A 24,832-nucleotide genomic window follows, 5' to 3' on the forward strand; every position below is an offset into this window, starting at 1 on the left:
TTCAGCAAGACTATTCCTGCTCAAAAATTGGTTTCTTTATTAGAATTACTAGTATTAGCTAATTACCAGTTAAATTTCTATTAATGACCTTGCAAATAATTATCATACTCCTTTGTTGTAAATACTCTCGAAGCTCCTTGTGTACATGATCAAGAGGGTACTTAAATGGACATAAATTGGTTGTTTAATCAGCTTAATGCACTTTAATGTAGAAAACCAACAATGAGGAGAGTATTTATTTTAAAGCCACTTTAGAATCTGAGTGGGCACTTTTTGCACTTATTTTTCTATGTAAATCCAAGCCCAATATATCAAAACAACACTCAAGGATAGGCAAAAAAAGATTTTTCTCAGGAAAAAAACCCAAAACCCCATGCTTTTATGTCTCTTTCCATGTTTCTCACAATAGAAAAGGAAAACATGAGCCTAGACACGTTATCTGTCTCCATCTATTTTATAAGTACCCTCACCTCCTCCTTCTTCTTTTCCTCCTTCTTCTTTTTCCTCTGCACCACGAATCAAAGGCATCTCGACTTCTGTTGTTTCTTCTTGGTTCAACAATGGCTCTGAATAAGCTGGGTAAAAGAAGATGCACAGTAAGGACATAAAGGATTATCATAGACTAGAGAGCTTACCAGTAAAGCACTGACAGAGGAAAAGGATCCTTTTCCCCAAGAATACAGATGCAACAGCTGTCTCAGGAAATCCCAGGGGCTGTAGCTGAAAGCAAGGCCTTCATCCTCCAGGATGCTGAGCTTTCTGGGACTTAGCACAAAATGACCATATCCCTACTTCAAGCATAGGCCTTTACCAGGACTTGTTGCAAGCTCAGACACACATGTACTTAAGTGTTCTGCTGGGCTGGGGACAGAGCAGTCAGTGCTCCGAACATACAAGGCTGAAGTGCTTGTCACCAGGAATAAGAAATGCAATGTTAACTTCTTTCCCTAACAGTCACAGTCACTAAAATGTCAGCTTTTATCACTGAGAATTAATAGATACTCCCCTGCTCAGGGTAGAATTTAGAGTTACCATAAGAAGATCTGGCTCCACAGATTTAACTTAGTTGGTATGGAGAAAGAAAGATAACTTAAACACTACTGATAATACGCAAGCAATAGCTACTGTTTCTGTCTGTTAATCTTGCTCTTTGGTTTCAAGGCATACACAATACCTTCTATTTCCATGCAGGAGGTTTGGGAATCTGTCCCAGTTTTCATCTCCTCCTCTGCTAAATCATCCTGTTGTCCTGTTAACATGACAAATTGAAAATGACCTCAGCATGATGGCTGCATGCAAGCAATGGCAAGTTCCTTAAAACAGGACCCAAACCTAATATATAGCATGGTACTTCTCAGCCAAATACCACTTTTCTTCTATTTAATGAACAATGTTGAACTTAGTCTATATGTGAAAATATCACTTAACAAACTCCAAGCATTAAGTATGAAATGCCTGGTCAAAACTGACCCTTGCATCACTTTTTTTCTTCTTCTGTCAGCCTTGATACTGTGCTTCTCATAGGAGCTGTTGCAAAGCGCTTGCACTTGGCAGTCAGTTTAAAAGGAACAGGATCACCCCACAGGCTTTTAGAACAACAAAAAGAAGGATAACAATAACAATGCTATGAACCCAGGATCAATATGGTTAAACCCACATATTTGGAGACGAGCATCTTTTCCAGTAACATGAGATTACTGCACCACAACTAGTTGGCACACAACCTCTAGCAGCCAACTAGCATTTTCTTAATGTGGTAGAGGTCAGGCTGAAACCCCCTGGATGCTGAAACTGGAAGAACTAAGGCTCCCAACTGGTTCATTATCTCTATCTTTAAGAATTTTGATACAAAACTTTACCTTTGGCTTGATCTGGATCGCACCCCATGGGATACGCTGGGTCATTCTCCTGCGCGCCTTTGGAGTCTTTGAGGGAGTCTGAGGAAACAGCAAACAAACAAACAAATCCTGCAGCAGTTTTCATGCTGGAAAAGTCAGGTAGTTACTTCAGACATGGGTAGCCCTTAGGTGTTCTCTTCACATGCTAGAGACACTGACAGATTTTCTACCTGTTTAACCACAGTCTTATATACTACAAAAGTATACTCATGGGTTTCAATTATTCAAATTGATTTCAGAGCCTGTACACTTACTGAGCGGTTTTTCGCCTGCAGTACAAATCTTAAACAAGGAGCTGGCAAAAAGGATGCGTAAGAATAATCGGCAGCGCTATGTAGAACTCTATTTCTAATGAATGGAGTGACACAACGCTATGAGAAACAGCACGAACCATCAACTTGATAAATAAAATGATTTCTTATTTATTTAGAACAACACTTTTCATGGTTGGATTTCCACAAGCTTGACAAGTATTAAATCCTGTAACTCCTAGTGCAAATCCTAGCCTCATTTCACTTGGTGACAGAACTCCCAAGGTCATTATTGTGGCCAAGACTGCTGTTCCTTTGGGAGCAGACCACCGTAATGAACTGCCCAAAGCCATATTTTGAACCAATGACACATAAGTCCGATCACTATGCTCTCTGCAGTCTTCATAAACACAGGGCATTATTTTCTTGTGTCAAACAACATTTTCTCACAACAGCCACTCCTTAGTTTCTGCGTGGGGATGGAGAACTGCACCATTCCATTGCAGCCAGGAAATCACAGCCACCCGTTCCAGCTCTGCTCATGTGCGTAACACACAGCTTACATGGATGAAGAGATCTCCGAGCCTCGTTAAGAAACACCTCTGATCTAACTGGACATATCTGCAAACTACAGGGGTAAGTACACTTGAGGTCACAACAACAGTAACAGATAATCAGAGTTCACATTTCAGAGTGAAACACTTTCTGAAATGCTGCTGGATGGAAAACTTGAGTAGCAGTGCCAAAAGATCTACAGTGCATGATAATAAATTATGCTATGACAGTCTTGTTACGGCACTACTTCTGGAAGGTTCCTTTCAACAATACAGCAGAGCAAATCTTACAATATTCCAAAGGATGCCCCTATAAAACTCGGCTACTGAAACTTGCCAAGAATAATCTCTGATGGGTAAGTGAGAAAGCTGGGCTGTTAACATCTGATCCAAATTTAATAATCTGTAGAAGAGGTATGCACTGAAAGTGTGTGGCTTTAATTAACTGCAAATAATCCCCCAAGGCAAATATTTAATTACCTGCACAGCTTCTTACCTCTTTCGTGGCGTGACAATAAGTTATAAATCCAAGTTTGAAAGCAGAATAACTCACTGATATACAATTTGCTAAAATTTGCCATTGCTGCACTTTCTTTCGCCCTACTGTGGACTTAAAATGTTACTCACTGCTATCAGCTGGACCACTGTGCTGGCCTTTCACACTAGGATGCCACATTGTGCTACGAGTTACAAGGGATTACCCTATCTGCTCAAATCAGAGCAAAAATAAATTAGAATTTCATCAAATTCCAAGTTTAATCAAAAAGTGAGTTGAAGGACCTCTTGGTATAAATGGGAATGGCACTAAAAATCCATACAGAATTTCTCAAGCAAGCTTTAAACCACTGAGTGAAATTCTGGCTTTGCTGAAGTTCTTGACAAAGCTTTCAGGACATCAAACAACCCAAGTTTTGTACCACCTGTAGCCCCATACTCTCAATTAATATAATCTTTTCCTCTATGATTGAGTTGCATGTTCGCAAAAGGAACTGTACAGACAAAGCTGGAATCAGAAGTCCTCTGCCTTAAGCACTGTGCAGAACTTAAGTACTGTACACAGCCCTTCAAACAGCCGAAAGTGATGACAAAGTGTGGTATTACTTGCTGTGGGTGGAAGAGATGCACGTGCTCTGTCCCATCAGATCCTTAGAGCTATCTACTGTACACTTATTGAACAGTGCTTCATACTCCTGGACCTGTGCCTTTAATCTCAGTTCACAGGTGTCACGTTTTCTTCCAGAATGAGGAATGACTCCAATTTCATGCAAAAATCAATCCTCAGCATCAGAGGAACAATTACACACTTTTGGTCAATAATAACAAATGGAGTTTAAGGAGCATTGTGCTTGGCTGATATATGTGCCCTGTCATGCTGCTGTTTGTCATGGAGCATCGCATAGCTTACAGCGAACTACAGTCATCACACTGTGTGGGGAACTGTTATTCCCACCCCTGGGCACAGCTGGCAGCCTGACTCCACAACTGTGCTGAGCATCACTGTTAGGCACCACAGTTAGAGTTCACCTATGCTATTTGGCACATCTTCACACGTTCCCATGGCTGGCTCTGCACAGTTTATCCTTATGGGATTGTAATTTTGTGTTAAACATTAATTTCTATCATTAAAGAGTTCTCTAATTGTTCCAGGGTTCAAGAAAACAATTTCACTGCACAGAATTCCAAGTTATCCCAGACAATATACAATGATAATTTTGCACAAGTTATTTTTTGTAAAGCTTGTTTCTGAAAGGAGCAGAACATTGACAGAAGTTACTCTCTGGGTATAAGAGTCCACTGCTCTTATTCCAGCACCAGAAATCAGACTCTGCATTACTAAGCAGATTCTGAATTTCAAAATCTTTAAGGTCAAGACCATGTCAAAGATTTCTTCTTTTCAAATGCAAATATTAGATCAAATATTCAAGCCAAAAGGTCCAAAGACAGATTTACTTTTAGGATTAACAGGAATAAATTGAAGGAAAGGAATAAGCCCAGATTCATGAAGAAAATCTGAGACAAGTAAAAGCGTTAAGACCAAATGCATCAGTCAATAAAAGCAGTTCCCAAATTGGATACAAAGCAAGAGTGTCACCTCCATTTTAGTTGGCAAGGAGCTCTGGGAATCTCACAAATGCTGATGATATGCTACTTTCTGCATGCAAGTTTTCACCAGGGAAGTTGTATTCCTCAGGCTCAGCTGGTTCTCTGTGCTCCTTAGCCCTTTAGAGCTGTATGGAACTGGGCAGAAGCCAGTACCATAGTCCTAAACAAATCCAGGGTCTACAAAATCTTTGGTCATTCCTAAGGCCTTCATTCACATCTAACTGACTAGAGAACTAACTCTGACTTTTTAAATGGCATGAAGCAGTGTTAGTCTTCTCTTAACACAGCTACTTATCTTTAAGTCATACTGCAGAATGCAAGTCAGGATACTATTTTGCAGCACAGTATGCTTATTTTTTTTGTAACACAATGCTGGGCACTATTTAACTTGGGTAACCACAGATTGGGATTGTAAGGGTTAACATTCCTCCAGGCAGGACTGAAAATAGTCTGTTTCTGATACTACGCTGGAGCACAGTTCCTAATGTCACCACTGATCACACACGAATGAACCGAACATGACATTTAATTACGTAAATGAACCAGTGACAGGCCACTTTTATCTACTGTACATCAAGCATTGAAGTGCTCAGTGACATCTGAGCATCCCTTAGTTCTTCCAAACATGCTTTTACCTGGTGGCCGCAGTGACAGTAACAGGGCTCTGCACCCCTCCACTGTATTGAAACAAATGTCTCGTGGTGCTGCATGGTTAAACCCACCTGGAAATTAGCCCCAATCTTTAACAACCCATGAAGAAGATACTTGGACTATAAGCAAATCAGAACATCCCAAAGTATATTCATGGTTCCAACATATCAACTGTGTGCTGAATTCAGCTCCAAGAAAACCATGTAGCTTGCAATAAGCTATCAATCCTACCCTTCCTGCCAATAATCAGACACTATTTTGTCTAAATACTGCATAAACCCCCATGCTTTTCCATGTCATTCATATTTTTTCTTGACTGTATAAAGCAATGCTGCTCAAACAAAATTTTGCAAATGCTAAGGAAGAGGAGAAATGGTAAGATCTGAATGTTAAGTGGTTTTAATGATCTTTTAAAATTCACTTCCCCAGCTCTCTCTGTATGGCTTATTTACTGAGTCGTTTCTAATGTGCAACACACCTGGGTCCTGCACACAGCATAGATAAATCACCATGTTTTAGGGAACTGTAAGAAGATTAAAGAGGGAAAAAGCTGGTCATTATGAAAGAAACAGGTTCAGTGCATTTTATTTTTTAAGCATGATACTGTGAAAAATGACTGGAATATTTCCAGAGTGAAAGAAATCAAGCAGGCGTCTAAAATTACAGGTAATGGTGTGCGCAGAGGCTGCCACATGATTAGGGTATTCTTTTGCCTCATAAACTGAGGAAAATGTGTTAAAATGAAGTCCTATAAAATGGTGATTTATGAGAAGTTAGGGAGATATTCTTGAGCTTTGACTTTAAAATGTTATTTTTATATCCACCAAGATTTCATTTTAATCTGCCTTTATGACAGATTAGATTTATTGGAGCCAAAGTTTATATGCCTTGGTAGATCAGACCTTTTTAGGTGTAACAACCTGTAGAGATATTTTTGCAAGTGTTCAGGTAATAGACCAGTTCATCTCCACAGGTGGGGTCCACCAAGTAATGCTCTCACCCGCCTGTGCTTTGAGCTGACAGAAGAGCATCTCCTCTAACCTCACCTTCTGTCCACAGGAGGAATTTCAGGCACAGCTGGTACAGTATCTGTGGGCATCCTGCTGCTGCCACAAGGGGCAGGAGCTGTTGTACAGGGCTTTGGGATAGGAAAAAGCTGAAGCAAACCCCTGTCTGCTTTAGTCAGACCCTTCCTAGGACAAGATGCTGCACAGCTGAAGGTAAGGGTTGAAGCAGGGAGATGGAAGGAGCGGGCACTCGCATCAGACAGACGGGAGCGCAGCTGGATGGCTCCAGGTCAGCTAATGTTTAAAAACAAGTAGTATCTAAATAAACCAGCTCAGGAGATTAGTGTTAGCTGTTGCAGCTGCCTGTACTGGCGAAGGGCAGAGCAGAAAAAATGCCTCTTGAGTAGTTTACGGGCTATAGATAGGTCAGTTTAAAAGGAAAAGTAAATAACCCGCATTATGTCCAGCTCATCGGGACCATTATGGAGGGTGTTAGAACAGGCACTTGGTTGGAAGGTGATAGTTATGTACCTGGTTTAAAAAAGAACCAAATCACACCATTTAGTCCGTGTTAGCCAATTTGCTTCCATATAAATCCTTCTCACCAAGGGAGAGAAAAATGCTATCACTGTAGCTGGCACACTGAGCCACAGCTATGGTTGGGGGTGTTGAAACTCTTCCATTAAAAAGGTTCTTTTTCAGTTACCTATAATTGAAATTTTTCAGGCTGAAATTTTCCAGGTCTAATCATAGCCCAAGGGTGAAGTGAAAACATTTCATTGGTAGCTGCTGAGCGCTCAGCACTTCTGAAAATCAGGTCATTCATTTAGATGTCTTAATATATACTTAAGAGCTGATTTTAAACACCTCTTTTTGAACATATTGGCCTTTCAGTCAATCTTTTTCACCCACTTATCAATGTCTAATTTATGTCGATTTGCATGGCTCCCCTGTGTTTGAAATGCTCTATCTTTCAGTTTATCCCTTCTCCATCATTTTAGGACATCAAGATTTTTCCATGGTTAGAACTGCAGCTGGCTAAATGGGAAGGTCATATCCACGATGTTTTACAGGCAGGATACTTCCAGGCTTCTGGGCTGCACAGAATGCGTTTTCAGGGCTAACCCTAGCCAAGGCATATACCTAATTCTGTTTCTGACAACAGAAGCCCTCCAGCTGACTGCATCTGATTCTATTTCAGAAAGTGTAGAGGAGTAGTGACTTGCTTTAAATGGGACTCCCACAGGAGCCCAGACTTTGGTGAACACCTGGAAATAATTAATCGCTACTTTATTTTTAAAATTAATTAGCATATGATTTAATTTAGTTGACCTTCAAATGAAAATTCAGTTCTTATTAAGTGCTAATGAATTAAAATCAGCGCATTGTGCAGAGAGACTTTGCCTATGATTGCATAAGGGGGAGTTCATTCTTCACCTTGTAGTAAATTCAGTTCCCTTTTTCATCTTTCCATCTGAAAGCCCTACCATTAAATCAGGTTAAACAGTAATTGGTAGGACACGTAACTGAGGTGAAGATGCAGAATATTCTCTTTCACACACACAAACTTGTTTTTTAAGAACTAAAAATAACCACAGGTTCAAACCAATCCACAGTGATGTACAACAGGGTCCATTTAAAGTGGGTTTGTAGTCCCGGCACAATCTTGTATGGACAGGCGTACTAGACTGAGTGCAGGCTGTCTGATACGTGTTTTATCTGCTGCATAAACTTTAATGACTTTAATCACTTTGCTCTGCCCTTACACTTCATAAAGAGAAGCATCTCTAACTTGAAATACGCTGTGTAGAAAGGATCTACTTTCATATGCACAGTAATGAAGCGCTGCGAAGGTGCTGCCTGGAGATGTCAGCTCTCCCCCTAAGAGCTAATAGTTATGCATGCAAGTTTTCAAGGGTAAAATTGGAACATATCTTTGCAGTATTTCCAGACAGTGGAAAGAGAAACTTGGCACAGACTGGAATAACAGGATACCTCCACAGCATAACAGCAAACATCTTGGTATTCTTCAATATGACTGCTCTGCTTCCCCCTTTTTTTCCTGAGGACAGAGCACTAAAACATACAGTCTGCTCAAAGGCCACTTGCACACTGAGTCCATAAGGACGTTTTTATATGAACAGTGTCTCTTCTATTGTGAATAACAGAAAAGGTCCACTTTCACATTAACATGAGAGTTGTAATCTCACAGTAGGCTTTCATTCTAAACAGAGCCTCTCAAAACATGATTCCTGCACTGTTCCATGCACTTATCACATACATACCCTTTCATGTTCTCATCTTTGTCCTTTTCCTTTACAAAAACCTGATCAACACAACTCGGGTAATACAAAAATACTACAACTTCATGGTAGCAGAGATGCCTGTGGTCTGTTTTGAATATCACCACATTTTAGAGCAATAAATAACTATTTTAATGACATCATTGCTATATTTTAATCCAGGAAATATAAAAAATAAGCAGAAAACCTACTAGTCGACCCTAATTGGAGTCAAAATGCTTGTTTTGGTTCACTCATGAGAACAGACATTTGAACAGACTGCTGGACTTCCACAGTAGGCTTGGAAACCTCCTAATCCAAATGGTTTAAACTATGCATTTTGGGAATATGAAGCCTGGACTTATTTGCCACAAATCTCCTTTCAGGACAATTAGATGAAAGGACTGGAAAGAGCGTAATTTCTTTAAATGCTTTACATCCCATTCATTTAGTCGAAGATAAACTACAGAAATGAGCGTGTTCCAGAACCTGGCAGGTTGTAGCTGTGTTAACTCAGTGGGCAAACAATTTGAAGGCTGAAATATATTTTGGGAGCAGCAGGTGTTGTCAGAAATGCCAGGATTTTGTAAAAATGCCATTTCCTAAACGGGAGCAAGTTTTTTGTAACACCAGTGTTAATTCTAAAACAATTCAGAATCTAAAATCTGGAAAGTTGAAGATCTACTAATGGAAATCCAGATTAAAACCATGGCCTGGTGCATGCAGCAGCCTCAGCACTCAAAATTCTTGGTTACATTTAGAAAACTAACAAGTGAATCCCTAAACATGTTCTTTTCCTCAACATTCCTACTCATAGTATATACTAGGGAAAGTGAGACCTAGAGCACCAAGATGGCTATTTTCCTGAGAAGAGATAACTAATACAATAGGTCAAAAACTCAGGGTACTGAATATTGAAATGGTCACTGAAAAGCTTATCAAAAGACACTGGCTTCATAGTCAGGAACAAGCACTGAAAGCAATACCAAAATGGTGGGATCTCCGGCAAGGCTGCAGACAGCAAAAAAAGATAAAATACTCTCACTTTATAAAAAAGGAAAAACACACCTGATGGGGTAATTTACAGATACCGAATACATAAAGAAGCCAAATGTCAATGAAAAAAGAGAAATGAATGGCAGGAAATCACAAACTGTGCTGGGGCTGAAACTATCCCTACTTCTGCATTCCACTAGCCTTGCCACGACTTTAATCTGTGAAGATATCAAAAGCAAAAGCCAGTGCTTTTGCAAGGGTTTGTGGGCTTTTTTCCCCTGCAGGATAAATCAATCAGTTAAGAGAGCACTTAAATCAACCTGCACAAGGCTTTGAACTCATAATCAGGTAAGTATGTGGGTTCTCTAGTGTGTGTCTTTGGAACAAAAGGGCAAGATCTCACACCCCGTCACACTTATCTAGAAAAATGAGAAGAGAGTCAAGCAGTGACGCTGAATTAAACGTTAAATCTTTTAAAATAAATAAGTTAATGGATGTTAATAATTATGTTATCTCAGTAAAAAGCATTAAAATTTTCTATTAGTCTTTCTTGAAGGCTGTACTGATGGAGTGTCTTTATTATAGATAGCATAACTCCTGTTTTGAATTACCAGTAGCGGGCAATTTATAAATCACCCAGGCTTTTTCTTGACGTATCCCCACAAAAATGCCAAAACCTGGTGACTGGCACAAGCAATTAATGGTGTGATTATCATAGGAGTATCAAAACCAGTACATCTGTGCACTGGATCCTATCTGTAAACCAACGACTCCACAGGAAAAAACTCAGCTTGAAACATTTAAATTAGATCATCTCTCTTGTTTTCTAAACTCCCTGTCATTTGGCCTCATGACACTTTTAAATATTTATCACAAACTAAATGATCTGAGTGCCCAGCACAGTCTGCACAAGATAAACACTACTTTCTCCCTCTCAATTATGACTTCATCTCCTCCTGTCTCTTCTTGATGTGTTTATAGCTATTGTGTTTTTCTTTTCCCCCATCAGGAGAGCACTGAATAGGGAGCTACTTTCTGCCCCAGCGAGCCCAAGCTTTGGGCTCATTTCTGATATGTCATGTATGATATTTTAGTATTACCTCTATAACGAGGGGACTTAGGAATTCACAGCATCTCTCCTACCAGCACAGCAGCTGGTGCCAATATTTCATTAGAAAGGCTTTCATAAATGAAAACCCAAGCATTTACCTATTCCTGTATTTTTTAACTGTGATTCTGGCAATTTCCAGACAAAGGGAAAATAAAGTTTTATGAAATGTCCTCTTGGGATTGGATATTTTGAAATACAATTTGCAATCTGTACCTTTATCCTCGCTCAGCTCTATTTCTTCTGATGATGATAGGCTGGCTACAGCTGAAGGTTTCGTCTCCTCTGTAAGAACCAAAGGAAATGAAAGAGAAGTTATTCATTAGATAGCAAACTGATGAACCAGTTTACTGAAAAAAAGTATTATGCCTTATTGAGGCAAGATACTAAACCTGAATTTGATTTGCTGGGCTTCCATCCATTCACATTGCATTCACTGGCCGTTACTGGCCTGATTGTCTTCCCTAAGCCAGGGGTAAACTTACATTATAACACTGCCAGATCAAGTCTGTATTTCAATTTCTCATAATACAGACAGAGGAACAGCTATCAGTTTCATAAGTAGCCTGGTGTTGCTATTTGCTTTGAGATGCCTTTTTTCATTTAATCCATCTATTTTGAGGAAAAAAAACCCAATTAAGCCATTCTTAACTTTAATCATGTCCCTGAATCCCACTGGAATCAAAATGATTACATGCAAATGCTTTCCTGAAAATAGAAGCTTTCATCAATCAGGCCTGAAATTTAGGAAGTCCCTGAAAATCTGCAGACTGGAGTTTTGTAATGGTAGAACCTGCAGGTAAAGCTATCATAGTTAACAGATAAAACTAGGACCTGAATTTAATAGAGCTGTTTAACTTCCACCATTGCTTTTCCTTGCCAATTTTTATAGTTCTAAACCCTTTATAAGCCCTTGTATTAATTCCTTTCAAAAGCCGTGCGTCTGATGATTGTGACAGAATTTTCTGTCCTCATATAGAGGAGCATTTTTAACTAGCTTGAAACAAGAGCTCTGAACCACCTGCCATCTTGTTTTTCCATGTGCTAACTGTGAAGTTCACTGATGATAGACTGGAGGCCCTCTTTAATAAAAAACCACACAGAAATAGCTGAAAAATTTCAGTCTTTGTACACTATAACTGGCTTTTTCCTACTGCATAATAAGAATATATAAATGTTTATGTAATGGACTGGGTAAGTATACAGTGTCTATTTTTATTCCTACATTTTCTCATAATATAGAAGAATACGATTTGTCATTTGTCACACTCGGATGAAGGTTATGCTTTTTGGTTCAGCAAATACAAATAAGAAGTCTAACATTTGATGGGATTGCTCCTTACAGTGATCATTCATAGTGATTAGAAATGCTTTAGGCATAAAACTGCGTATCTTAGAAAATCAGGTCATTTCCTACTGCCAAGAAAGGGTGCAGAAGCAGCCATCTAAAAGTTCCTGATGATGTTTTTGTCTGCACAATGCATAGAGGAGATAGCAGCAGCAACTCATTAGCTGAATGTAACTAACTCGAGGTAATTGCACAGCTCCCTGTTCTTGTCACTGTGTGAACCAGTAGGGATAAACTTTAAGCCACATAATTCTTCCCTGCAACACTGTGTGCCTGTGGCCAAGGAGGTGATGCATGGGCTATGCGTAGGCACAACGCTATCTTAAGGCATGTACCTAAAGCACATTCCTAATGTATGACATTTTCTGGAGCTGGAATCTAAAATGCCTGGATCTTTTCTTTGACACTCTTCATGAGGGCAACAAAACACGACTACCAGTATGAGATAGCAAAAGAATGTACATCATGGCTCTGATAAACCAGCTCTGACAGTTTGTAACATAACAAGTCATAATGATGGTTTGGGGAAAAACAATACATTTAAGACACCTCCAGTAGCAAAGCAGTAATTTAGAGAGGTATATATTCCTTGATTCTCTTGGGGAAAATATCTCATTCAGTCAAACTGCTTCGGAGATCAAAATACCAGGGAAATACATATCCCTTCCAACTGAATGTAGCTGATAAGCACAATGGGCTGTATTTGGCATCACTAGTAAAACTGGGTTAAAAAAGGAACCTCTGCACTCAGAGTTAGGAGCTCCTGGAAGTACTAGCTCTCAGCTGAGCTAGCAGGCAAGAGCATGTTTAAAAGCTCAATATTGCTTGGGCAAAGATATGTCCCTGCCTAGTCAGAGATTCAAAACTGAGCTTAGATTCAGACAGAGCAACCCATTCCTCCCTTCTCCCTGGTCCTCTCTGCCTGTTTAAATATAAATGGCATAAGTGAAAAACATAGAAAAGGAAACGTGGCTGTCCTCCAGCACTTAGAAAATACCACTGCATGCTTATCTTGGGAAGGATCAAGGGCTTAGGTGCAAAGCTTGCTGAGGCCCATGGGAATCTTTTTTTGTTCTATATTACTATGTGCCTATGGCTTACCTCCCACTGCCTGTCCCGCGCGAGGACATAAAGAAGAGGTGATAAAGAGGACATGAAGGACTTCAAGCACTTGTGGACAGCATCATCTGTTAACACCTAGTTGCAGAAGACTGACCTGTGGAGTGCAGGGAGAAATGCTGCACTCCCACAAACACAGTGCCTCATGTATAGGACAAATAGGACCCTCACCAATGGAATTCCTCCTCTGGAAACAGCCACAATGCAGTAAGCAAACCAGACAAGTCAAGAATATAGGCCTTCTAAATTTTGACGCTGCATTTACTGGCTGGCCTTCTTCAGCTCAATCTCCCACAGACCAAAACCAATCTTCAATTCTGATTAAAAACCCAATGCAATAAAAGTTCTGACGGAAAGAGTTTGATGCTCTCTGGATTAAGTATGTGTAGGCAACATCCTGCACCACAGTGAGAAACCCCCCAAACAAACAAGAGAAGCATTGTATTACATGTAATACTACACTAAAAGAAATCCTTAAAAAAGAAGGGGATTTAGACATTTTGATTGTCGCACCAGCTCTTTTGATAACTGATTCATTCCAGTTGTCTTTTGCATTGAACAGAGTTGGGTAGGATGAAAACCACAACCGTAAACAGAAAAAAAAAGACTAGAAAACCTATTGTGAACACAGAGTGACATTGTATTTTAAAATACTGAACTGACTATAATCTATACGCCTGCCACCTGCAAAACCCACTGCTCGTGAACTCTGACATTCCTTCGCTGTATATGAAATATCTTTCTGTATAGATTTAAATCTTCATAACCCCTGAGATTTGTGCAATTTATTAAAACTTGAAAATACCCTGTAAAATCTCCAAAAATGCAGTTTTCACCCGAAGCCTGCATCCTCCTCCTCCAAATTTCCTTTTCCCTCATTTCTATTCTCTGCAGAGGGCTACTCTGTTGTAGACAGAGGGAAAAATGATTTCTTTCTAGTTGGAGGATTAGCTAGAGGTAAGTCCACCTTAAAGGGAGAATGTAGAGCTGGTAAACTAAAGAGGGAAGTCTGCATTCCTGCACTGCAATACATTCATTCATAATGAATGGAGTTTGCTCTCTAATGGGAGAACTGCTCAAGACCTGAGCTAATCTGGTGAAAATGTACAAACATTCTCCTTCAATAGCATTGACTGGGGTTATTGTTCACCAAGGTGGATTAAAACTAAGAAAGTCCTTTAAGAAACTCGGCACAAACCTGCTTTTCCACTCTGGGCCTCCATTTCTTCGGGGTTTTGCTTCTCCTCTGCGCTGTTACCACCTATAGAGGAAAATACATAAAAAATATTTATGATACCTTTTTATTGGCCACAGCAGCAGCAATATTAATTGTAACCAATTCAGCATAAACTGCTAATTTACAGCAAGGTGCCGTGATAAAAGAGGAGAGACATAAAGATACAGTGAAAAAACCTGCAAACATAACCAGTCACGTTTAAACCAGTCACATCTTCACATGTCTGGCTGAGAAGGGGGGTTAGATTAAAGATTTTATTTCAATAAGCACACTGGAAATATCTGTATGCCAAATAAAGGTATGTTTCCCTAAACACTGTCTGCAATAGATGAAGTTGTTGCTCTATCTTAGTCTATGCATTTTATACACATTATTTTCTAGGATTCTTTTCCTCCTGAAACACTTCCACCAGATCCTTGAAGTGACTGTTTCTGACTTGTGGAACCTGCTTTAATGCCAATGGAAGGTAAGAATCAGAGGGAAAGAATCACCTGAGTTTAATTTTAAAGCAAAAGGCACAATGGCGCTTAGCATAAAGTATAAAAATGCATCACAAATGACTGCAAAGAACAGAGCAAAATAAACTGAAGTAAGACTGCTAGCATTGAATGCATTCTCTCCCTTCACAGTCATTCCCAATTTTATCCACTACTTTGCATTCACATTCATTACCCATCCTTTCCCCTCCAGCTCCCTTTTGGAAGGCGGGTACTGAACAGTGAATTGCGACCGAGAAAACTAACACCTCAGGGAACATCTACGGACATGAGATCAAGCTCTCTTAACCTTTGCTTGGCCTGATTAGAAATGTATTGGGAAGTCTTTATTTTCAATGATGGAGAAGGCTCTTTTAGCTTCATAATCATATTAGAGGCTACAGTGCAGCATGCTGGATCAGATGCAGTGGCTACACTCCCTCTTCTCCAGCATGGCAAGGTAGATGGTGAGAACAGCTGAGTACCAGCCTTAATGAGGCATTTGAAAAAGTGACTGCTGAGAATATATACAAGGAGAAAGGAAATTCATTCCCAGGCCTGTAAATGGCTTGGTAATGATACACATATTTTTTCTGTGATCTTTTCTGGCTCCTGGGTTTTTCTGATTACAGCTTCTCTAAAGCAACATGGTTAAAGTTCCTTGTGTCACCACTTTGCTTTCACTTAAAACACGGAGTCTGTTGAGGAGGACGGCAGTAGCCCAAATGCAATTATGGGGATGGAAGAAAAACTGAGAAAGCATGTGTTTTTCAGAAGCAAATATACGTCTGGTGGCACGCCGGCTGAGGTATGATGCTCTCCCTTTCCAGCAGGCAATACATCCTGGCATCCAGCAGATGGGACTAGCGGAGAAGTATTTCCAGGCTGACCCTGCATGGAGCTGCTCTCAGTAGGAGAAGAGATAGAACAGGAGCTTGAACCCCACCTGAGAGGTGAGAGGTGGGCAGAAGGCGGCTGACAGCCATCAGTGGGGACTCGGGCCTCCTGCCTGTTGGTAACTCTTTGTACCGATTTTAATCAGCCTTAATGCCTCGCTATAGTGATTTCTTCTCACATTAGTGAGCTCTAACCTGTAAAAAATTGCATTACATGGATGACCAAAACGGCTTGATAAAACCAGCTGGGTTTTTCCTTCCCCTGCTTGAAATCCAAAAGCATTCTTTTCAAACTCAGCATTCTGCCTGTCCACATGTGACAGGAGGACTGCACACAAAATAAAGTTAGCTGTGCTAGAAGATAAACTTTTCTCTCCCCCTTCCCTCTTCTTTTAAAACACAGGCTTAAGACTTCGCAAGCTTTGCAGCAAGCCATTAACAAATAAGGAAAAATAGCCTTTGCATCACCGGGATGTGTGTTTCAAAGGGATAAAGTCACCTAGCCCAGGAGTCGCAGGAAGGAACAGTACGTTCAAAGCAATCCCACAACACAACAGCACAGTGACACTTGAAAAATCTTCACCATTAGGTCAGATCCAAAGAGAATACTGCACCACTGCGCAACAAGCAGTGCCAAAGCTGAAAGGATTTAATTATGGCCAAGTGCAACATGTTCCGCTCTGCACAGATTTTACATTCAGAAAAAGCAGATCAGGGATAAATGGTAACTCCCCGACAATCACTGAAAATCATTCCAGCAATCACCTTACTTCATTCACAACATTTCCAGATGATCCTTGTTTTTACATTGGCTACAACAAGGATGACTATAACCATGAGTTATTTGGCTAAAACCAGGTATTTCAAAGGTTCATTCATGTTTATTGTTAAGGGATGACATCTCTTGTTAAAGTCACTTATGCAAAGAAAAATGATCATCTCATTCATCAATTATCAGATAAAGCACATATTCATCAGTACGTTTTGTGAACCCAAAGTCTATTATCTCACTGGAGATTCACTGTTTAAAACTGATAAAATAGAAAAATAATTATAGCAATACATTGGATTCTCAACCTGTTTTCCATCTAACACTTCATTTCATTCCTTTAGAAAGACAAATGTAGAAGACTTTAAGCAGAAGCTTCACCTCTTGTACTCTGACCCAGTCCAGCAGACTGACTGGATTGTGACATGAAAATTAATCTTGATCAGCATATTGAGAGTATGTGTTGTTCCTCTCAAGGCACTTCAACAGAATTAGAGAAAAGGAAATGCTAAAACATTAAGAGTGGACAGGTGATCCTCAAGTGAATGGCCAGCAGAAGGAAGGGTTAAGCTCTGCTCGACCTGGAGAATCTCTTCATCTCAGGAGAAAGGGAGGAAGCGGACTATGAATACACTGATAAGAAAGCAAACTATAGGGTGGAGACGTGACTAATCCCAAAGCCTATGACAAACAGTTTTTTCCAGTTTTTAAAACCCTTCTAATGAGCCTCTCACTGAGTGTCTTTTACTGATGAAGAGTCTGTCTGTAATTATTGCTCTCCATTGGAGCTGGGTGCAGAGCAAATGGAAAGGCTTTAAGCAGCACATGCTCACGGCAAAGAGCTGGAAACATATTTTACAGAAGGAGCAAGCCAATTTTTCACCATATTTTTATTCACCCCAGCTCTCCCTTTCTCCAGGCAGAAAAGCCAGACCCAGCGCATTTCCCTTGAGTCTTTCCCATGACATTATTTATAATAAAAATGTCTTTTCCAGTGGATGGCTTCTACAGTATTTGCCATCCTTCTCTTTCCAGTACTGCAGCAATTGGTGATTGCATTTCCTTTAGGTGAAAGCCATCCTCACAGTATCTGCGCTTCTATTACACTAGTAATTGAACAGCAATCTGTCATTCACTCCAAAGGAGACAAAGAAGTGGCAAACGGAATGTCGTGTCATTTTAGGCCAGCAAATGTAAATGATTTTGAGCCACATCAAAAGGCGAATGGGAACATCTGTTTCTTTTCCCTGGCATGGCAGTGAGTTAAAAAAACCGGAGTTTGAGAATTACAGTAGCACCACACGAACAAAATAAGCAGATCAGGCACTAAAGTACCTGTTTCTGGCCACGTATTTTTCTTTCCCTTGCCAAGTTAACTTCTGCCTTATAGGTGCTTGCTCTGTCCTCTTGGCCTTTTTCTTTGAGATCGGGAAGAAAATTCACCCCCCAAATGATACATACAGGCTAAGCAGTGATCAATCAGCACACTCAGCAAGTTGGCAGAGCAAGCGGGGCTTCTAACTAAACTAGGAAACCGGATACTCTGTGAGTGCCTGCCCACTTTATGGTAAGGAGAGGTATTTAGCATGCACAGTGATACGCCAGCTGCAGTAGCAGCCCCAAACAAAGCAGATAAAATGACAAATAATAAGCCTGCAGGCAAATTGGAGAGGACAAGATCCCTATGAAAGTCCAAGAGGACAAACTCTCAGCAGCAGCAGCAGAGCAGGCTTTAGTATTCTCCCCATTTTCCCTGTGAAAGCCTGGAGACATGAGGCTTTTTACACCTCTCCCTGTTCTTGCAACAAACATGGCAAGTCAAAAATATTAATAGCCTGCTGGCCTCTTGGCTCTTCCCATTCCAGAGTTGAGTAAGTGCCAGGTTCGCTTATACACCTACTCCTTTTCAGCAATACCTTTCTCCATAAGCAGTGACATACTGGAAGCCGAGATTAAAGTCAGCATCTCAAACACTGGTGCAAAAAAAAAAGACATTTTCCAGAAGAAAACAGAATTGCAGGTAAGGTAGTTTTAGTTAAAGGAAGAAGTTCTGCATAACCAGTACAAACCAGTCTACTTCTACCCCTCCAGCATAAGACATTATTAATAGTAAAATTGTCTTCACTGCTGAGAAAGTTGTACTTATATCATTGATAGCGTGACAACAGTCAGAGTAAGGTTCCTTCAAACAACCTCCTTCTTTCTGGAGTAGAAATAAAAGAGACAGAGAGCCAACACCTCAAGCTCACATCTGGTTTGCCACTCTCACTTGTCTGTGTATGTACCACACTCCTGAGCACCAGGTTTCACCCTGTAACAACCCTGCTCTCACCATGTGAGTCTGGGTACATGCTCTGGTTCTCCAGGTGGCCAGTGACTGAGCATCAATCCTGCAGCCTGGCCTGTGAATGTCTCTTCAAGCTGAGCCATGCTTCTATGCAAATACAAATACAAACCGAGATCTGGCAGATAAAGGATGCTGGTTTTGAATTATCTTGTTTACAGCACAAAAATATTGCCATGGTAATCACACTAATGATATGAAGGTCCTTCTATGATACCAGGGAAACTAATTAATGAGAAAAATTAAAAATACGGGCCTTGATCTTACAGCTGTTACATTCTGCATACGAGTAGAAATGCTGACTACAGTGAAACTCCTAAACTGTGAGAAGAAAGCACACCTATAACCAGATACACACTCAAGATCATACAGCCTGAAGCCATTTTCAGACTATTCCAGTGGCAAAATGATACCACACATAAAACAAAAAGCACATCCACACAAAGACCATTATTGCAGAACTACAAACGCATTAAAATGAATCATTAGGGTGGTGGCCTGAGGTTACTGAGCATTTTCAGTTTGCATTTTAATTTCTTTTAATTAAATTATGATTTAGGTCAGTTTTAATCACTACTTGTATATAACCCCTTTGGGGCAAATTTTAAGAAGGGTTAGGAAAGAGTTATCGGCTGCAATTGTTTAATGGAGTTATGAGACTTCTTCCCTCTGTGCTGCTCCAAGGATTTATCTCACTGCAGATGCAGACCTGAACACAGCGCTGCCTCTGCACCCAGCCTAGCCAAGTTGTCAGCGTAATAAATAACAGGTTTTCATTTTCAGGCAGCATTGTCAAGGAGTGTGGGAAAAGAATGAGCAAACTGTAGCTCGTGGGGATTATCTCAGAGGTTAAAAATAACACTATTGTATTTCACCTATGTAACGTCCTGAGAAATATAGGAGCCTAATCTAAAGCCCACTGAAGTCACTAGGCGTGTTCCCCTTGCCTCACTCCTCCGTGGATGGCAAGGCAAGTAACTCCGCTTTGTTAGACCTTTCCTGGCTAGGGAAGAACCAGGGGACAACAGCTACAGCATCAAATTAGGTGCTTGGAAGACCCTTGCGCTCAGATTTGTCCCAACCTGCTTCATGCATAACATTGATGGGAACGTTGTGCTAGGCTGTGTTTTCACTGGGTGTAATTCTTTTTTCTGACATAGAGCATGACTCAGATTTTGGAATACAGGTGCCTGGCAAAAGACATCTAAAATTTCGTTGCCAAAGAGGTCGATCATCGCTATTTCTGACAATCCGCAACTGTGACTGTTCAAAACAAATGAAAGCAGACATCTCCTGGAACTTGAGCTGCCCAACATAACCGGAATACGGACATCACACCCTAGATGTCATACGCAGCCAGCACAGAGGACAAAGACACAATTGGTATCTGGATGCAGAAGATACACACACTGTGCTGCCCAAGTGTTATCCCTGTTATCATAGTATGCAGAAGTTGACAGAATCTGCTCATGTGAGTTGGTGCATGTCAAAAAGCAGAGCTCACAGAAGAACAGAGGAGCCCTGACTCCCAGCCCTACAGCCCTAAGAGACAAAGCAAGCGACCCCATACTTGAGTGAAGGTGCACAGTATGAGCACAGATTTTATTGTTGCTACGTCAATTTACAATGCGTTCATACATTCCTGGTGTGCCCCAGAGACTAGGGAACTGCACACTACTAAGGACTGAGACAAAACTGCCTTTCCAAGCCACAGTCAAAATTAAACATGAGACCTATTTCAATTTTTCTGCATAGAAGTCATGAAATCATCTGGTAAGGCAATGTAGCAAAGTGAAGAAACACACAGAGAAGCCACACAGGAGATCACACTTGATAAAACCAGCAGGATGCAAACCATGCACTATTTTGCATCAATATTTCAGAAGTAAGCAACTAGCCCCATCTTCCGCAGTGGTCCTGAGCAATCACGATGGTTTACTGCTATTCACGTCATGGTTAGAAATGAGAAATGAATTCCTTGACAGATGAGTCCCCTGCAGGTACGCTGGTTTGTCACTCTGTATAATTCTCTTCTGACAACACTGCATTAGTCACTTTAGTAACTTAGTATTTCGCACCTCAGCTCATCCCAGGAGAAAGAAAATCTTCTCTGAAACATCTAGTGTGAAAACAGGAATTGCAACTGTTTGCCTGGTACAGTTTACACAAACATATGTACCGCTGCTAAAGGAAACCCTAACAGGTAAATGGTCAATGCCACAGAACTGTGTGTCACCAGCAGAGGCCAACATGAGCTTCGCTTTCAAAGTTGCCTTGTGTAGCCTCTGCCTGACAATTTAATGAAACAGTAGAAGCCACTTCAGCAATGAAAAGAATCTTCTAAGAAGGGCTCGCTCGGAGAGTGAACACAAACAAGAATACAGATAACGTCCTGTTTTCCCCTTGGCTAAGTGGAAGGTGATCACCTGATATTCTGAGAGCTGTAATCAGTCAAGACAGATGGTGGACTTCAAAACAGAAGTGAAAAAAGAAGCTATCAACCAGAGTGGATAGGGGTTATTAGCACCACTTTAAATATAACCGATCTGCATTAAGGTGGAACATTTCACAGGCATGTTTGATACACATCCGTCCCAGGAATTTCTTCTGTAGTCCTTTATCTTAATTTAAAAAATTTTACAAGGATTTGGTTTGGTGGCAAAAAGAATACAGTAACTTCTAAGCTATCTTAATAAGAACTAGCACTTTTAAGGCCGAATAAGAGAGTGTGTGTCTTTGAAGTATAATTATGTGTCTAGATGTTCATTTTTAGTAGATTATGAGTGGAGCAGAAATTCACTGAAGAATATTGCTTCCCTGTGCGATGCAAAGAAGAAACATAGCTACAATTTCTCAACTGATAAAAGAACTGCTTGGTATATAAGCCAAAGAACTTTTTGAAACTAATCAGAAGTCAAATCTAGTTAATATTAATCCATACCTTAAAGAGAGAGACAATCAGGAATGCAGAGTATTAGAAGGCCCTTAGAAAAGATGCTCTGAGCATCGCTGTGTAATGGCAACACACAGCAGCTGTTGTAGGCATCCCCCAGCCCAAGGGATGAATAAGCCCACCTCGAAGAAAAGCAGCTCAAGCCAAGTAGTGTTGATTTTTGTGGGTGCATACGCTATATCCCTCTCTGTGAAGCCAGGGAGTGAGCAGCAAAGCTGCAAAATTCATAGTACATAAAGGAGAACCAGGAAGGGGAAGCTTTATGTTAGTCTCACAATTAAAGATGAAGCTCTAGAATGAGTTTTATTTTCTAGTCTCAAAATGATGCACTTTTTGGGAGAAGGGATGAGGGAGGCCAGGGTGTCTCCTTGGTGAGAATCCTACCCAATTGCCGTGACCTCCTGAACCAATGTGTAGTCAAGATAAGACGCGACTCCATTTCACCTCATTTCTGCTGTGAACTCCAGTTACTAGACTGACATCTCTCGCAGACAGAGCATCCACTGAGTGAGGCAGGTCCCTCAGACTCCTGACACTACCAAACAACATTTCAGACATTTGATGTTGCCCTTGAAAGTTGAGGGGTCAACAGTGTGATGACCCCATCAGGCAAAGGAACCAGCTCTACCAACTGTCTTAAAGGTGATTTGTGTTCATTTTGACCTTCCTGGCTTGGCTTATCCATCAAACTGTTCTCCTTCCCACCAAGTGAACAGAAAGCAAAGTTCATCCCATACAAGCAATTTCAATAGACCAGCTCTTCGCATATACACTGAGCTCAGCCAGGGTGATCGTGTGAGATCAACAACCTACCAGTCTATCAGGAAGAATCTGGTCATTCATTCTGGGAGAAGCTTATGAGAAAAGCTGGAGCAAGACAACTTGCAGAGCTCTAACTCTGTTTTCACATCCCTCGAGGCAGGGCAAGGAGGATCCTGACCTCAGGAGGCACAGAATGGTTTTTGTTTCATGGATTGATTATTTTTCTCCTGGAGGAGGAGAAAGATCAGGCATTTGTGCTGCTGTTATTAGATGTATTAGTTGTCTTTGCTACAGTATTGATCACCTGCAGACCATGGTGGGAACGGATGGGGCAGCCCTTGGGCAGGCTTCATTTATATCTGAGAAATCCTGTGAGGAAGGAAAGGGCAAACAGTTTTGCTTCTCCCAGTATGAGGAAAATCTATTGCACACGCTTGCTGTTCAGTACATACAGGAGGACATTTGGGGATGTAGCTAAGAGAAACAAGGAACATTTTAAATTTGTGTTTTATTAGACTTCTGTAACAATTGCTTGCTTTTGCTTGGTGACAATCAGCAGGATGAGAACAGGTGCCCTATGGCATTTGTGCTAACTCGTGGCTGCGATGCTGTTGAAAGCACTGCCATTTTGTTTATGCAATTGCTTTAGGATTGTGTTATGAAGCTACTGAAGTAAGACCTGCTAAGTTTTGTTTAGTGCCGAACGTATTTTTCTCACCTGAGACTTTACAATCACTCAATCGCTGAGTGCACCTGACCGAGGGGAAAGGCAAAATTACCAGTGGCTGATTTTGCTCTCCCAGGCTCTGGGAAAGGGGGTGAAGAGAAGAAAATTACACCGCATGTTTACACATGTCAAACCTGAAATACTGCAGGGAACCTGGGAGTAAAGAATGTTTCTCCATGTATCCAGTCTATCCATTTCCCCAGACAATAACCTGCGCTACAATGAAAAACTACCAAATACAGCCACTGACAGGAGAATCTGCTATGCAGTTCACACTGGCTTTTCTCTATCAACGGTCTGATGGCAGAGAACAATATATCTAATAGCATAATAACAGACACCATTAATACTTTAGAGGTTCAGTATAAAATTGCTTTCATTAGCATGTCAAGTGTTTATTTTAGCTTACTGCAAAACAAGCTCCTTACACACAGCCACTTATTTGACTTTCCTTGATTGCAGAGAGGGTAATAATGAAGAAGCCTACTTTCTCTGATCTTCTGTGGAGATTTTTACATGCACTGGAAAGATATTGCTCCATTACCTCTAGCCAATGAGCCAGCTTGGCGTGTTGGAGAGAAATATTACAGCAGAAATATTACTGAACTCAGTGGAATAGCTTTTACAGACTGCCACAAGGGCAGGCATGAGGCTGTGAAAATTGCAAGCTGTATTCCCATCTTCAGCCTAAAAGGACACTGACAACTAAGCAGAGGAAAAAATATCTGGTTCTTCCTGTGCCTTAGTGTGCATTTGTTAAATATTTAATATCTGCTTGTGTTACCAAGAGGAAAATAACGTTTTATGTGAAGTGTTAAGTATCTTTGGACTTTCATTGCCAAAAGCTATGCGTTGGGTTTTTTTGTTTGCTTTTTTCTTGTCGATGTTTGGGGTACATAAAGTATGTGAATTATCCCAAAGTTAAAATACAGTGAACACAAAGCATTTCTGTTTTACCATAAGGAAAACTCAATAAAGTTGACCTCAGGAAGGGTTTGGCTTGATCATGTTTTACTGGAGACTGTTTATATGCATTAGCTACTCAGAAGTTCTTTTACAAAGATTAAAAAAAGGAAAAGGCATAATTTTAAGTGAAGACAAACTCCTCCCTAAATAAAATTACTCAGATGTGTGGTTTTGGTTCATGTCATACTCAGAGCTTTCATAATCTTCAAGGCTCCCCATTAAAAGTCCTTTTAATTAGTCAAAACCAACAACTAATAATTAGGAAGTACAGACTAAATCCTGTTCTCAGACAAATGCGTGCAAATCCCATTTACTGAAATGGAAACGGCTCACAGGTGTGTTACATTAGACTTCAACCACTCAGCAGCTTTATAGGAATTCAGTG

The 24,832-nt window shown here is 40.6% G+C and overlaps 1 protein-coding gene across 3 annotated transcripts in view; it reads right to left on the bottom strand.

Moving 5' to 3' along the window:
* MACROD2 (mono-ADP ribosylhydrolase 2) overlaps positions 1-24,832 on the bottom strand; it is an 890,631-nt gene that overhangs the window by 36,598 nt on the left and 829,201 nt on the right. For 2 of the 3 annotated variants that reach the window (XM_065682310.1, XM_065682309.1), the window contains exons 12-16: positions 14,516-14,578; positions 11,067-11,135; positions 1,860-1,937; positions 1,175-1,249; positions 471-575 (exon numbers count right to left, since the gene is read on the bottom strand). In XM_065682310.1, coding sequence (XP_065538382.1) covers positions 471-575; positions 1,175-1,249; positions 1,860-1,937; positions 11,067-11,135; positions 14,516-14,578 — 390 coding nt within the window. The remainder of the gene's footprint in view (positions 1-470; positions 576-1,174; positions 1,250-1,859; positions 1,938-11,066; positions 11,136-14,515; positions 14,579-24,832) is intronic. The other variant, XM_065682311.1, reaches the window with a different exon arrangement.

Source organism: Lathamus discolor, chromosome 5 (genome assembly GCF_037157495.1).
Source record: "Lathamus discolor isolate bLatDis1 chromosome 5, bLatDis1.hap1, whole genome shotgun sequence".
NCBI classification, from domain to species: Eukaryota; Metazoa; Chordata; class Aves; order Psittaciformes; family Psittacidae; genus Lathamus; species Lathamus discolor.